Raw genomic sequence first — 16,295 nt, 5'->3', positions numbered from 1 at the left:
ACCTACTATGGAGAGTAAATTTTATTGTGATTATACTATGCCTCCTACACTTGATGAGAATAATAATGATAGCTACTTTGTTGAATTTGCTCCCACTACAACTAATAAAATTGATTATGCTTATGTGGAGAGTAATAATTTTATGCATGAGACTCATGATAAGAATGCTTTATGTGATAGTTATATTGTTGAGTTTGCTCATGTTGCTACTGAAAGTTATTATGAGAGAGGAAAATATGGTTGTAGAAATTTTCATGTTACTAAAACACCTCTCTATGTGCTGAAATTTTTGAAGCTACACTTGTTTTATCTTCCTATGCTTGTTACTTTGCTCTTCATGAACTTGTTTATTTACAAGATTCCTATGCATAGGAAGCATGTTAGACTTAAATATGTTTTGAATTTGCCTCTTGATGCTCTCTTTTGCTTCACATACTATTTCTTGCGAGTGCATCATTAAAACTGCTGAGCCCATCTTAATGGCTAAAAAGAAAGAACTTCTTGGGAGATAACCCATGTGTTATTTTGCTACAGTACTTTGTTTTATATTTGTGTCTTGGAAGTTGTTTACTACTGTAGCAACCTCTCCTTATCTTAGTTTTGTGTTTTGTTGTGCCAAGTAAAGTCTTTGATAGTAAAGTAAGTACTAGATTTGGATTATCTGCGCAGTTCCAGCATTTCTTTGCTGTCACGAATCTGGGTCTACCTCCCTGTAGGTAGCTCAGAAAATTAAGCCAATTTACGTGCATGATCCTCAGATATGTACGCAACTTTCATTCAATTTGAGCATTTTCATTTGAGCAAGTCTGGTGGCCTAATAAAATCCATCTTTACGGACTGTTCTGTTTTGACAGATTCTGCCTTTTATTTTGCATTGCCTCTTTTGCTATGTTGGATGAATTTCTTTGATGCATTAATGTCCAGTAGCCTTATGCAATGTCCAGAAGTGTTAAGAATGATTGTGTCACCTCTGAACATGTGAATTTTTATTATGCACTAACCCTCTAATGAGTTGTTTCGAGTTTGGTGTGGAGGAAGTTTTCAAGGATCAAGAGAGGAGTATGATGCAATATGATCAAGGAGAGTGAAAGCTCTAAGCTTGGGGATGCCCCGGTGGTTCACCCCTGCATATTCTAAGAAGACTCAAGCTGTCTAATCTTGGGGATGCCCAAGGCATCCCCTTCTTCATCGACAACATTATCAGGTTCCTCCCCCGAAACTATATTTTTATTCCGTCACATCTTATGCACTTTGCTTGGAGCGTCGGTTTGTTTTTGTTTTTTGTTTTGTTTGAATAAAATGGATCCTAGCATTCACTTTGTGGGAGAGAGACACGCTCCGCTGTAGCATATGGACAAGTATGTCCTTAGGCTCTACTCATAGTATTCATGGCGAAGTTTCTTCTTCGTTAAATTGTTATATAGTTGGAATTGGAAAATGCTACATGTAGTAACTCTAAAATATCTTGGATAATTTGATACTTGGCAGTTGTTGTGCTCATGTTTAAGCTCTTGCATCATATACTTTGCACCCATTAATGAATAAATACTTAGAGCTTGCTAATTTGGTTTGCATATTTGGTTTCTCTAGAGTCTAGATAATATCTAGTATTGAGTTTTGAACAACAAGGAAGACGGTATGGAGTCTTATAATGTTTACAATATGACTTTTATGTGAGTTTTGCTGTACCGTTCATCCTTGTGTTTGTTTCAAATAACCTTGCTAGCCTAAACCTTGTATCGAGAGGGAATACTTCTCATGCATCCAAAGTCCTTGAGCCAACCACTATGCCATTTGTGTCCACCATACCTACCTACTACATGGTATTTATCCGCCATTCCAAAGTAAATTGCTTGAGTGCTACCTTTAAAAATTCCATCATTCACCTTTGCAATATATAGCTCATGGGACAAATAGCTTAAAAACTATTGTGGTATTGAATATGTACTTATGCACTTTATCTCTTATTAAGTTGCTTGTTGTGCGATAACCATGTTTCGGGGACGCCATCAACTATTCTTTGTTGAATATCATGTGAGTTGCTATGCATGTCCGTCTTGTCCGAAGCAAGAGAGATCTACCACCTTCATGGTTGGAGCATGCATATTGTTAGAGAAGAACTTTGGGCCGCTAACTAAAGCCATGATTCATGGTGGAAGTTTCAGCTTTGGACATATATCCTCAATCTCATATGAGAATAATAATTGTTGCCACATGCTTATGCATTAAAGAGGAGTCCATTATCTGTTGTCCATGTTGTCCCGGTATGGATGTCTAAGTTGAGAATAATCAAAAGCGAGAAATCCAAAATGCGAGCTTTCTCCTTAGACCTTTGTACAAGGCGGCATGGAGGTACCCCATTGTGACACTTGGTCAAAACATGTGCATTGCAAAGATCCGGTAGTCCAAGTTAATTAGGTCAAGGTGCGGGCACTATTAGTATACTATGCATGAGACTTGCAACTTGTAAGATATAATGTACATAACTCATATGCTTTATTACTACCGTTGACAAAATTGTTTCATGTTTTCAAAATAAAAGCTCTAGCACAAATATAGCAATCGATGCTTTCCTCTTTGAAGGACCATTCTCTTTACTTTTATGTTGAGTCAGTTCACCTATCTCTCTCCACCTCAAGAAGCAAACACTTGTGATTAACTGTACATTGATTCCTACATATTTGCATATTGTACTTGTTATATTACTCTATGTTGACAATTATCTGTGAGATATACATGTTACAAGTTGAAAGCAACCGCTGAAACTTAATCTTCCTTTGTGTTGCTTCAATACCTTTACTTTGATTTATTGCTCTATGAGTTAACTCTTATGCAAGACTTATTAATACTTGTCTTGAAGTACTATTCATGAAAAGTCTTTGCTTTATGATTCACTTGTTTACTCATGACATTACCATTGTTTTGATCGCTGCATTCACTACATATGTTTACAAATAGTATGATCAAGGTTATGATGGCATATCACTTCAGAAATTATCTTTGTTATCGTTTTACCTCGCTCGGGACGAGCGAAACTAAGCTTGGGGATGCTTGATACGTCTCCGACGTATCGATAATTTCTTATGTTCTATGCCATATTATTGATGATACCTACATGTTTTATGCACACTTTATGTCATATTCGTGCATTTTCCGGAACTAACCTATTAACAAGATGCCGAAGTGCCGGTTCACGTTTTTCGCTGTTTTTGGTTTCAGAAATCCTAGTAACGAAATATTCTCGGAATTGGACGAAACGAAGACCCGGGTTCCTATTTTCACCGGAAGCATCCGAACACCCGGAAGGACCGGAGGGGGGGCACTCGGGCCCCCGGACCATAGGCCGGCGCGGCCCGGGCCCCGGCCGCGCCGCCATATGGTGTGGCCACCCCTTCGACCCTCCTGCGCCGCCTCTTCGCCTATATAAAGCCTCCGTCGCGAAAACCCTGATGCGAAAAAACCACGATACGGAAAACCTTCCAGAGCCGCCGCCATCGCGAAGCCAAGATCTGGGGGACAGGAGTCTCTGTTCCGTCACCCTGCCGGAGCGGGGAAGTGCCCCCGGAAGGCTTCTCCATCGACACCGCTGCCATCTCCACCGCCATCTTCATCACCGCTGCTGCTCCCATGAGGAGGGAGTAGTTCTCCATCGAGGCTCGGGGCTGTACCGGTAGCTATGTGGTTCATCTCTCTCCTATGTGCTTCAATACAATAATCTCATGAGCTGCCTTACATGATTGAGATTCATATGATGATGCTTGTAATCTAGATGTCATTATGCTAGTCAAGTGAGTTTTACCTATGTGATCTCCGGAGACTCCTTGTCCCACGTGTGTAAAGGTGACAGAGTGTGTGCACCGTGTGGGTCTCTTAGGCTATATTTCACATAATACTTATTCACCGTTGAATGGCGTAGTGAAGTGCTTATTTATATCTCTTTATGATTGCAATATGTTTTGTATCACAATTTATCTATGTGCTACTCTAGTGATGTGTTATTAAAGTAGTTTTATTCCTCCCGCACGTGTGCAAAGGTGACAGTGTGTGCACAGTGTTAGTACTTGGTTTATGCTTGTGATTATGATCTCTTGTAGATTATGAAGTTAACTATTGCTATGATAATATTGATGTGATCTATTCCTCCTACATATGCATGAAGGTGACAGGTGTGCATGCTATGCTAGTACTTGGTTTAGTCTTTTGATCTATCTTACACTAAAGGTTACTAAAATATGAGCATTATTGTGGAGCTTGTTAACTCCGGCATTGAGGGTTCGTGTAATCCTACGCAATGTGTTCATCATCCAACAAAAGTGTAGAGTATGCATTTATCTATTCTATTATGTGATCAATGTTGAGAGTGTCCACTAGTGAAAGTCTAATCCCTAGGCCTTGTTCCTAAATATCGCTATCGCTTGTTTGTTTCTTGTTTTACTGCGTTACTCTACTGCTAAGCGTTACTACTGCTGCGTTACTACTGCTTGTTTACATTGTCGGGCAAAGCACTTTTCCGGTGCCGTTGCCACTACTTATTCATACCACCTGTATTTCACTATCTCTTCGCCGAACTAGTGCACCTATTAGGTGTGTTGGGGACACAAGAGACTTCTTGCTTTGTGGTTGCGGGGTTGCATGAGAGGGATATCTTTGACCTCTTCCTCCCCGAGATCGATAAACCTTGGGTGATCCACTTAAGGGAAACTTGCTGCTGTTCTACAAACCTCTGCTCTTGGAGGCCCAACACCTGTCTACAAGAATAGAAGCTCCCGTAGACATCGGGCCTCAAGGGAATCTACTCGGATATTAAGGTACTCCTTTTAATAGAGTACCGGAGCAAAGCATTAACACTCCGTGAACACATGTGATCCTCACATCACTACCATCCCCTCCGGTTGTCCCGATTTCGTCACTTCGGGGCCATTGGTTCCGGACAGCGACATGTGTATACAACTTGCGGGTAAGACCATAAACAATGAATATCATGATGAAATAATAACATGTTCGAGATCTGAGATCATGGCACTCGGGCCCTAGTGACAAGCATTAAGCATAACAAGTTGCAACAATATCATCAAAGTACCAATTACGGACACTAGGCACTATGCCCTAACAATCTTACACTATTACATGACCAATCTCATCCAATCCCTACCATCCCCTTCAGACTACAGCGGGGGAATTACTCACACATGGATGGGGGAAACATGGCTGGTTGATGAAGAGGCGTCGGTGGTGATGGCGGCGATGATCTCCTCCAATTCCCCGTCCCGGCGGAGTGCCAGAACGGAGACTTATGGCTCCCGAGACGGAGTTTCGCGATGTGGCGGCGTTCGGAGGGTTTCTGGCGACTTCGACTTCTCCCCGTGCGTTTTTAGGTCGAAGGCAATAAGTAGTCCGAAGGAGGGCGTCGGAGGCCGGCCGAGGGGGCCACACGCTAGGGCCGCGCGCCCCCCTCCTGGGCCGCGCCTTCCTAGGGTGTGGGGCCCTCGGGCGTCCACCTGACTTGCCCTTCTGGCTCCGTGAGTCTTCTGGGAAAATAGGGCCTTCTGTCTAAATTCCGAGGTTTTTCCTGAAAGTTGGATTTCTGCACAAAAACGAGACACCGGAACAGCTTCGCTGAAAACAGCGTTAGTCCGTGTTAGTTGCATCCAAAATACACAAATTAGAGGCAAAACCATAGCAAAAGTGTTCGGGAAAGTAGATACGTTTTGGACGTATCAGTCATCATGCACGTGATTGCCATAACGCCTGTCGTCCTCTCAGCTGGGTAGCATGCCTTGTCGTGTCGTTTCCCCGGCAGGAAAATGCTCCTTGTCAGGCCCAGGTTGAGGTCTCGTTCCCGTCTGATGTGCCTCGTCGTCGGTCCTAGGCATCAGTGGTTTCTGCTCCTGTTGGATTTTTGGTCTCGGCGGATATGCAATCCTCTTTGGAGAAGCAAGCTGAGTTATTTCACGAGACCATCCGCCCTCTTCACGAGGCTGTTGATTCCTTGCACAGTTGGATGCTAGCTATTGGGGGCTTTCTGGAGTAAGCTGAAGCAGCGTTGGGTGATGAGCGCAGATTACACACCGTTGGGGAACCCCAAGAGGAAGGTATGATGAGCACATCAATAATTTTTTCCCTCAATAAGAAACCAAGGTTTAATCGACCAGTAGGAGAAAGGCGTGACTTCTGAAGGTGTTGCTGGCGGACTATTGGAAGGTCGCACTACCGGCGTCAGCAACAACGTGGAACCTTCACACAACACAACCAAAATACTTTGCCCCAACTTACACTGAGGTTGTCAATTTCACCGGTTTTGCTAAACACAAAGGATTAGCCGTATCGAGTGGAAAAATATGTTTGCAGTAATTAAAGAGAACTGTGCTTGCGGAAAGTAAACAAAACATGATTGCAGTGGATGAATTTATCAGTGTAAAGGAAAGGACCGGGCTCCACAGTTCACTAGAGGTGTCTCTCTGTGAAGATAAATAACATGCTGGGTGAACAAATTACAGCTGGGCAATTGACAGAATACCGACCATACATGACAAGATGATTACTATGAGATTCATTTGGGCATTACAACATAATACATAGATCGTAATCCAATTGCGTCTATGACTAATAATCCACCTTCCGGCTATCATCCGAACCCCTTCTAGTATTAAGTTGCAAGCAATAGATTATCGAGTTAAGCAATGTGTGTAAAGTAAACAATAGAATTATCATTGGATAAAACATTGTTGTTTTCTCCCTAGTAGCAACAACACATCTACAATCTTAGAAGTTATTGTCACTCTTCCAGAAAACTAGAGGCATGAACCTACTATCGAGCATAAATACCCCCTCTTGGAGTCACGAGCATCTACTTGGCCAAAGTATCTACTAGCAACGGAGAGAATGCAAGATCACAAATAACATATGACAAGAATATATAATCGATCTCAACATAGTATTCAATATTCATCGGATCCCAGCAAACACAATATGTAGCATTACATAAGGATGATCTTGATCATGTAGGGCAACTCACAAGATCTAAACATGAGGCACAAATTGGAGAAGACAACCATCTAGCTACTGCTATGGGCCCATAGTCTAGGGATGAACTACTCACACATCACTTCGGAGGCGGGCATGGTGATGTAGATGCCTCCGGCGATGATTTCCCCCTTCGGCAGGGTGCCGGGAAGAGCTTCAGAACCCTCCCGAGCTAGGGTCTGCAATGGTGGCCGCGACGGAACTTTTCATGGATGGAGGCTCGGGTGTTCAGGGTGTTCCCGAGATCGTGAATAAATAGACGGAAGGGCGATGTCGGTGGAGGCCATGGGGGCCCACACCACCCCTAGGCGCGGGCCCAGGCCAGGCCGCGCCTAGGGTTGGTCTGGCCGCCCTGCTGCCTTTCTTCGACTCCCCTTCGGACTTCGTCTTCGTTACGGTAAAATATTGACTTCGGCTTTTGTTTCGTCCAATTCCGAGAATATTTCCTCTACAACTTTGCTGAAATACAAAACAACAGAAAACAGGAACTGGCACTGTGCCATCTTATTAATAGGTTAGTGCCGAAAAATATATAAAAGTGCAACGAAGCATGAGCAAAACATATATAAATTTGTGTAAAACAAGTATGGAGCATAAAAAATTATAGATACGTTTGAGACGTATCATTGGGTAGGCTCTCCCGGACGCCTGCCAATCCTCTAGTTCTGCCTGATGATGGTCATGCAGATCATGCCTGAGTTTGTGGAGTTGTGTGGTAGTGTGCTTACGCCTCCTTCCGTCAAGGAAGTGAGGCTCGGCTCGCACGAGTCCTTGGATGTGTATTCTCCGCCATGTCATGTGCTGCCATGTTAGGCGCTTGGCTTCGAGAAGTGTGGTGTTGATGATACGGTCTCTCTCTCGCCTGAGTTCGGAAGGCAGTTGGTACCCGAAGCTGTCGTCGGCAGAGAGGTTTACGATTTTCTCGCCACCTTGGTTGTTGTCTTCCCAAGATCCGCAATTGGTTGATGGGTGCCCCCCAATGGCGTGGCATGTATTTCTCGGTGCGACGTTGGAGTCTCATGTTCGAGTGTTTGTTAGTGTTGCTTTGTGGTTTTTCCGGGTGTGTTGGTTGTGTGGGTTGGCCCAATTGGTGTAGGTTTTTGTCCGATTTTCTTCTAAAAACCGGACACCCTCTTCTTAATTAGTGAATGGGTAAATCTTTTGCCTCTCTTTCAAAAAAAAGTTCGCATTACCGCTTGGAACACGTGGGAATCAAATCAGGAGAAACTGAATCCCAAGATGAGTGGATCCCAACCATGTACTATGATTGATGACAGAAACTCAATTGCTGCACCTGCACAAACAAAGACTTTCTCCTGCCCGCAAAAAGATGAAAGACTTTCGATGCTTTGCACTTGCACCAACGGCCTATGGCAATGTACATATATAGAGTGACCATAAGTCGAGTCTCCAAAGTTGCAGAAAGCTTACTTGCCAAGAGGCAAGATGAGTAACGGCACCAAGGCTTACGCTGCGGTTTTTCTCATCCGGATCATAATATTACAATCCATAATTCGAATCGAAAGTATCAGGGCATAAAAAAAAACATCCCTAGCCGTAACCCTCAAAGGTGTCTTGGATCATGCTTGTCCCAAAAAACTATCTGGTGTTGGGGCTGCCCTCAGGCGTCACACACCGAACAGCCCTCCGGTGATACGAACACCGGCGAAAGAAGACACGGACTTGAGACACGAGTATTTGCGGCGACATACGCCTCGACGATAAACTCCTCGCTGCGCATACGACATTTCTTTATTTCAGCTCAAACTGCTTGTCAACACATGCATGAGCAGATCCGTACAAGGGGATGGATTTATACTAGGCTAGCACACACGCACGCGCACACACATAGCTAGGCGCTCCAATGCGCATGATGCGATCACCGACGGCCTCCCACTTAGGATCATGCATGGGCGATGCACACATGGCTAACTCTGGTGGGAGGTCGTCTTGAACAATAGCTCCACACCCGCATCTCATGTCGTGGGGACCCCATACCCACTACGTCGGTAGTAGCCCCCAGATGTGGTACGTCAACCTCATTCTTATTCTAGGGTCTTCTAGACCCCTCCCCGAGTTCAAAAAAAAACCTCATTCTTATTTAAACTTCGTGTTCGGGTAGATTGCGTTCCTGAGCCTGCACCAGGTCCTCGCGTGTGAGTTGCCGGGCTACGCCCTTAAATAGACGTGTGGGCCCAGCACCGGACATGAATCTTCGACGATGTGTCATCCAGTGCGAGCAAGTAGGGTTTCACTTCTAAAGCATGCCGACTAAAGTTAGGTATTGTGCATTGAGTCGGCCTCGATCGGTAAGTGTTGTGGTGTATCACTCTGACACAATACAAATACAGATACACGTCTCCAGAAATATGTAAATATACTCACCTCTATGATCGCATGCACACACACTCTCTATGATTACCTCCGAGAGAACAACGGTTAATTGTTATTGAATGATGAGCCTCACGACCGTGAAAAAATGGTTACATCTCGATAATTATGTTATTGTAAAAAAGAAAATCGGTGAAGTTGACGGAAAACAGGAATTTACTTATTGTGGGTATCCGTTCAGCTCCGTTTGTTGTTGCTGCCGACCACGAGCGTGAGGTAGAAGAAGACCCGAAAGAGAAACCCCCACGCGAGAGTAGCCCATAGGCAGCCCCACTTGCCGAGTTGGTCCACGGCCTGCTTGGTGAGTATGTCCGCCCCTGTGGTGATGCAGGATGTGGTGTTGAAGTTGGCCCGTATGTACTCCATCGGCAGTTCGGCCAGGGGCGTCCCGTCGAACATGTGCGCCCCTCGCATGAAGCACTTGCCTGGGTCGGCGCCAAACTCGTTCTGCATCACCGCCTCGTACGGGTACTTGATCAGCGAAATGTAGTGGAACCATATCCAGTAATCTGGGATGTGGTCGCGCGTGATGTAGAAGCCGCTGAAGCGCATGAAGCTGGCCAGGAGGGCCACCGCTACGGTGTAGCCAAGGATCACATGCGGGATCACGCCGGACAGGAATGTCACGAACCCGCTACCCGCCCAGAAGCAGGCCAACACGATGAGCACGAAGAAAACAAAGCCCTCGCCACCACCGGCCAAGCCCACGGCGAAGAAGGTGATGGCCGCGAAGGCCAGTGAGAGCAAGACTATCGACGGGAAACATACGATGGCGTTGGACAGGGTGTAAGACGACCGGCGGTACGCGTTGTGGGCGGTCTCCCGGAGGAAGATGTCGCGGTCCCTGACGAACACAGGGAGCGCGTCAGCGCTGGTGAAGAACATAGTGGAGATGCCGATGAGGAAGAAGCTCAACCGCTCCTCCGCGCCCTTCTGCGTCTCGTCTAGCCTCCAGAAAAGGGTGGCCAGGATGAAGGCGGTCACTAGCACCGCGCCAAGCCGCCAAAGGAAAAGCTCTGGCGTGCGCCGCGTGTTGGTGAATCCTCGCCGCATCAGCACCCGCACCTCCACCCACCATGGGTTCGCGTGCGTCGCCACCTCCCGCTCCCTTGGCGTGGCAGCAGCGGCGCTGGTGGCGACCGCGCCGGACACCAGCTTGCCGCGGGCGATGCTCAATCCGACGGCCTCCTTAAGCGACAGAGACGCCTTGCTGCCGAGCGGCTTCTCTTGCCATAACTTGTTAAACTTGACGAGCTCCTCGGTCCCGTCCTGGGAACCTTCCAGCTCGCGTATGTGGTCTAGCGCGAACTCGGCCGGGTTCGCCCCCTCAGGGATCGGTTCGCCCATGAACTCAGAGAGGAACCGGGGCAGGGCGGCAGGCGGACCGTAGTACACCGTCCGACCGCGGGAGAGGAACAAGAGACGGTCAAGGAGGCCGAGGATGCGGTAGCTGGGCTGGTGGATGGACATGACCACAACGCTGCCGCTCCGCGCGATGCGCTGCAGCACCTTCACCACCATGAAGGCGCTTGTAGAATCGAGCCCGGACGTGGGCTCGTCCAGGAACAAGATGATGGGGTCGTGGACGATGTCGATGCCGATGGACACGCGCCGGCGCTCGCCACCGGACACACCGCGGCGGCCCTCGTCACCGATGATGGTGTTGGCCGCGGCGCGCAGGCCCAGCTGGTCGATGAGCGCCTCGACGCGGCTCCTTTTTTTGGACGCAGAGAGCGAGCGTGGGAGACGAAACTCTGCTGAGTACATGAGTGTCTCGGTGACGGTGAGCATCGGGTAGAGCAGATCGTCCTGCATCACGTACGCCGAGATGACTCTGAGCAGGCGGCTGTCGATGGCGTCCCCGTTGAGTGTGACGGCGCCGCGGAGGCTCCCTCGCTGGATCCGGTTAGCAAGCGCATCGATGAGCGTGCTTTTGCCGGCACCGCTCGCCCCGAGCATGGCCATGATCTCTCCTTCCCTCGCCTCCCCGGAGATGCCATCGAGCAGCGTGTTCATCCTCCCCCCCTCGCCGTGAGGAACACCCATCCCGGCCGTGTCGCTCGCCTCGACACCGCGGTTCCGGTACAATGACCTCCTCGACCGCTTGACGCTGTAAGTCAGGTCGTGGAAGGCCAGTACAAAGTGGACGGCCGGGACGCAGATGGAGTCGACTGTGCCGTCGTCGTCGGTCGTTTGTTGCCGGACGGACGTGTCGGCTGCATTGACGCTGGCCCTAGACATGGAGCCGCGTGAACGGCGTGAAAGCAGCTGATCGAGGGTGGCGGAGCGTGGGTCGCCGGGTAGGATATCGGCGAGCGGCGCACCACCAGTGCCGGCCTCCATGGATCTATCGATCCCTCTTCCCTCTCTCCCTACTAGTAGTTAGTAGTACTACTTAAGCAGTAATGCATGTCACGAGGAGCTAAGGAGAGACTCAACCGCACCATACAAAGAGAATAACATCTAGACGAAGTTATGAGACTGAAGCACCAATATATGGTGGCCGGGAATGTTAGAAGGGTAGTGATGTCCAAGCTCCATTCTCAAAGAAAAATGTCCAAGCTCAACATGGATCAAATTTCAAATTTGACATTTTGGTGTCTTATAAAAACAAAATATTAATTAAGTGGGAGGCGACATTTCTATCAATCCATAAAAGTATAGGGACGAGAGATGCACTTTATCTAAGATGGTACGGTTTGATCGGTAGCCTCATCAACCCATTATGCGGCATGTCAAGATATACATGAGATATTTTTTATACTTGTATTTATTTGAAAATTTTAAATATGTTCAAAATACAGTTTAAATAGAGGGTGTGCAGAAACACCGTGTCCCGGAAACCACCCGTTACATAGTTGACCACTCGTGTCCCGCTAAAACAGAAGGTTGTTGCGGATTGTTTAGAATCTTAGGATCACAATAATAACGCGTGAGAAGTCTAGGATTTTCGAACAATCATCCCCACAATCACACACAAAATCTTATTATCGGGTAGAGAAAAGATCCGGACCCACGTTACATAGTTGACCAGACGTGTCAAGTTGTTGGCGGTTGTGTAGGATCTTTATGATCCTACAGATTGATATGATGTGTGTATAGTACTTCGTAGTCTTCCAAGCATTGACCTGTATACCGACCGGCAGGTTCGTGAGCAACTTGTAAACAAAAACATTGAGCTGCGCAGGAAACAGAAGGAGGATCATCCAGCCTGACCTATCAGCACATGCGTTCCCCGTTTTTGCTTCACGTGGGCAGTGTTTAGACATATAGTTATTGAACGTACTCATGATACGGAGATTGATATGCAGTATTATCTTAGTGAGTATGTAGGATAATATCGCGTGGTACACGATAAGCTACTCTCAAATAAACAAAAGAAGTATGTAGGATAATTTCTTAGGGGGGTTGTATAGAATCTTATGATCCTAGAGGATTTATATATGTTGTCTTGCAAACTTGATAATACTCAAGTGATTTACTTGTAAAATGAATCGAATCAAATCAAATCCTCGTTCGGTCCAAAAATACTCCATTGACCTAACATATACTCTCTCCATTTCTAGATATAAGGTGTATAGTTTTGTGAGAAAAGTCTCTAAAATATAAGCTATATTGGCTTGGACAACTTATGTGTATTTTTTTTTTTTTTTGGATTTTCTTGGGATTTTCTTATCTTTTGAAAACTCTCTGTTTTATCATATCAATTGTCCATGATCAATCAAGGAACGGAGGGAGTATGTCTTAGCATCCTTAGGTCATGAGAATACACGTTAACTTGATGGACAGAAGAGTCGAACATCTTTAGGCCACCATCATTCATATATGTACCGGCCGGCTCCATTCATTCATATACTCCCCCACACAAACACACACACACACGATCGAGAGATCGCAACTAAAGTCCTGTCTGTAGTAGCTCCTTACATGGTGCTAGCTTGAGCATTTGGTTCAGCGAACGATGGAAGGTGACGCCGGGAACGCGCCCCGTGCCGATATCCTGCCTAGCGACCTACGCTTTGGTGACAACTCCGGCGTCAGTACTTTCCACCACCTTCCCTTGCCCCGTTCTCGTTCACCTGGCTGTGGCTCCGTGTCCACCTCCACCACCGAAGTCGATACCTCCGGGCAACCAGCCGTGGCCGACGACAACGGGGATGCCAGTGCCACAGGTGACTTCATCTGCCGCCCGGCGGTCCACTTGGTGCTGGCCTTCCACGAACTGATGTACAGCGTCAAGGTCAAGCAGCCGATGAGGTCCTTCAGGCGCCGGAGCCGCGACCGCGACGTCGAAGCGGCACATAGTCACGGCGAGGGCGTGAGGACACGCACGCTGCTCGACGGAATCTCCGGTGAAGCGCGGGAGGGGGAGATCATGGCCGTGCTTGGCGCGAGCGGCGCCGGCAAGAGCACACTCATCGACGCGCTCGCTGACCGGATCCAGCGCGATAGCCTCCGCGGCGCCGTCACGCTCAACGGAGACGCCCTGGACAGCCGCATGCTCAGAGTCATCTCGGCGTACGTGATGCAGGACGATCTGCTCTACCCGATGCTCACCGTCGCCGAGACGCTCATGTACTCAGCGGAGTTTCGTCTCCCGCGCTCGCTCTCCGCGTCCAGGAAAAGGAGCCGCGTCGAGGCGCTCATCGACCAGCTCGACCTGCGCGCCGCGGCCAACACCATCATCGGCGACGAGGGCCACCGCGGCGTGTCCGGTGGCGAGCGCCGGCGTGTATCCATCGGCATCGACATCATCCACGATCCCATCGTCCTATTCCTTGACGAGCCCACGTCCGGCCTCGATTCTACAAGCGCCTTCATGGTGGTGAAGGTGCTACAGCGCATCGCGCGGAGCGGTAGCGTTGTGGTCATGTCGGTCCACCAACCCAGCTACCGCATCCTCGCCCTCATTGACCGCCTCATGATCCTCTCCAGCGGTCGGACGGTCTACTACGGCCCGCCGGCCGCCCTGCGTGGGTTCCTCTCTGTGTTCATGGGCGAACCGATCCCTGACGGGGCGAACCCGGCCGAGTTGGCGCTCGATCACATACGCGAGCTGGAGGGCTCCCAGGGCGGGACCGAGGAGCTCGTCAAGTTTAACAGGTTGTGGCAAGAGAAGGCTCTGTCGTCCCGTGCCGTGGACGGGCCTTGGCTGTCGCTCAAGGAGACCATCCGCTTGAGCATTGCCCGCGGCAAGCTGGTGTCCGGCACGGAGGTGGCGGCGGCAGTACTCAGAACCGAAGTTGCCACTTACGCGAATCCGTGGTGGGTGGAGGTGTGGGTGCTGACGCGGCGAGGGTTCACCAATACCCGCCGCACGCCGGAGGTGTTCCTGGTCCGGTTCGGCGCCGTGCTAGTAACCGCTTTCATCCTGGCCACCCTTTTCTGGCGGCTGGACAGCACACCCACGGGCGTGAAGGAGCGATTCAGCTTCTTCGCCATCGCCATGTCCACCATGTTCTACACCACCGCCGACGCGCTCCCTGTATTCCTCATCGAGCGCTACATCTTTTTCCGGGAGACAGCGCACAACGCGTACCGCCGATCCTCCTACGCCGTGTCTAACGCCATCGTAGCCTTCCCACCACTCATCTTCCTCTCCCTCGCCTTCGCGGCCAGTACCTTCTTTGCCGTAGGGTTGGCCGGTGGAGCTGAGGGCTTTGTTTTCTTCGTCCTCATTGTGCTCGCCTCCTTCTGGGCGGGGAGCGGCTTCGCGACGTTCCTGTCCGGCGTGGTGCCGCACGTCATCATTGGGTACACCGTGGTGGTGGCCGGGGTGTCCTACTTCCTGCTCTTCAGCGGCTTCTTTATGAGCCGCCACCGCATCCCCGACTATTGGATGTGGTTCCACTACATGTCGCTGCTCAAGTACCCGTATGAGGCAGTGATGCAAAACGAGTTCGGCGCCGACACAGGCAAGTGCTTTATGCGAGGGGTGCAGATATTCGACGGGATGCCCATGGGGAAGCTGCCGGTGGAGAACCAGGTGAGCATGCTCACCACGATGAGCAAGTCCATGGGGATCCACTTCAACACCACATCCTGCCTCACCACGGGGACGGACATACTGGCCAAGCAGGCCATTGACCAATTCGGCAAGTGGGGCTGCTTCTGGGTCACTGTCGCGTGGGGATTTCTCTTACGGGTCTTCTTCTATGTTACCCTCGTGCTCGGCAGCAACAATAAACGAAGGTGAATGGAAATTTGAGTAATTTCGGTCAACTTCACGAATTTTATTACTCCACTATAATGATCTTTTAAAAAAAGGTGTGTCTAGAGCTCAGTTAACATGGAGTTAAGTTAACTCTCACCTAACTAACTGATGTGGAGCAAATTTTCTTCAATCCCATCGATCGCTAGTCGTATTGTAATTGAGCTAATTACATCTCGGGTACAACAACTTGCACCTTATGTGCAAATTAGTACATTAAGTTTCATACTGGGAAGCCGGAGTACATCAACTTGTAAATCCGAATCAGATTAGTGACAGTCTATCGGGCTCTGCCGCGTGTGATGTCACAATCACGATTGGAAACTGCTCCGGTCTCAGAAATCTTTGCCAAACCCCCCTACTTATTTTGAACATTACGTTAGGGTCCTTGTTGCATTAGTCAACATCACGACCGTGATAGTGAAATTGATTCCCCAATCACCAAGCATAATCATAGGCGACGGCGACAGCGACGGCGGACTGTGAGCGGACGGCGACAGCTTAGATAGTGAGCGGAGACAGCGTCGGCAACAAGGGTAGCAGCGCCGAGCAGGGCGACGAGGACGAGCAAGCCACATCATGGAACCGGCAGCCACCTCGTCTTCCTCAAACCCTAATAGAGGGTTTTTTATTTGTTTTTAATTTTAAAGCCCATATAGAAGGCTTCTTT

The 16,295-nt window shown here is 48.6% G+C and overlaps 2 protein-coding genes across 3 annotated transcripts; one reads left to right on the top strand and one right to left on the bottom strand.

The window, feature by feature from the left end:
- Nucleotides 1–9,591: 9,591 nt before the first annotated feature.
- LOC124671563 (ABC transporter G family member 5-like) lies at nucleotides 9,592–11,583 on the bottom strand. Of its 2 annotated transcripts, XM_047207931.1 has the most exons (2): nucleotides 11,501–11,574; nucleotides 9,592–11,431 (listed from the first exon to the last, which is right to left on the bottom strand). In XM_047207931.1, exon 2 carries the CDS (start codon nucleotides 11,428–11,430, stop codon nucleotides 9,592–9,594), a length of 1,839 nt encoding a protein of 612 aa, XP_047063887.1. In that variant the 5' UTR covers nucleotide 11,431; nucleotides 11,501–11,574. The 2 variants fall into 2 exon arrangements, with proteins under 2 accessions (XP_047063887.1, XP_047063881.1); XM_047207925.1 differs by having other exon boundaries at nucleotides 9,592–11,583.
- Nucleotides 11,584–13,624: 2,041 nt separating this feature from the next.
- Nucleotides 13,625–15,610, top strand: LOC124671552 (ABC transporter G family member 5-like). Its single transcript, XM_047207916.1, has one exon. It carries the CDS (start codon nucleotides 13,640–13,642, stop codon nucleotides 15,608–15,610), a length of 1,971 nt encoding a protein of 656 aa, XP_047063872.1. The 5' UTR covers nucleotides 13,625–13,639.
- Nucleotides 15,611–16,295: the final 685 nt, after the last annotated feature.

This window comes from Lolium rigidum, chromosome 1 (genome assembly GCF_022539505.1).
Source record: "Lolium rigidum isolate FL_2022 chromosome 1, APGP_CSIRO_Lrig_0.1, whole genome shotgun sequence".
In the NCBI taxonomy this organism is placed as follows: Eukaryota; Viridiplantae; Streptophyta; class Magnoliopsida; order Poales; family Poaceae; genus Lolium; species Lolium rigidum.
The sequence above is the reverse complement of the archived record's forward strand: the minus strand, read 5'-3'. Positions and strand labels throughout refer to the sequence as shown.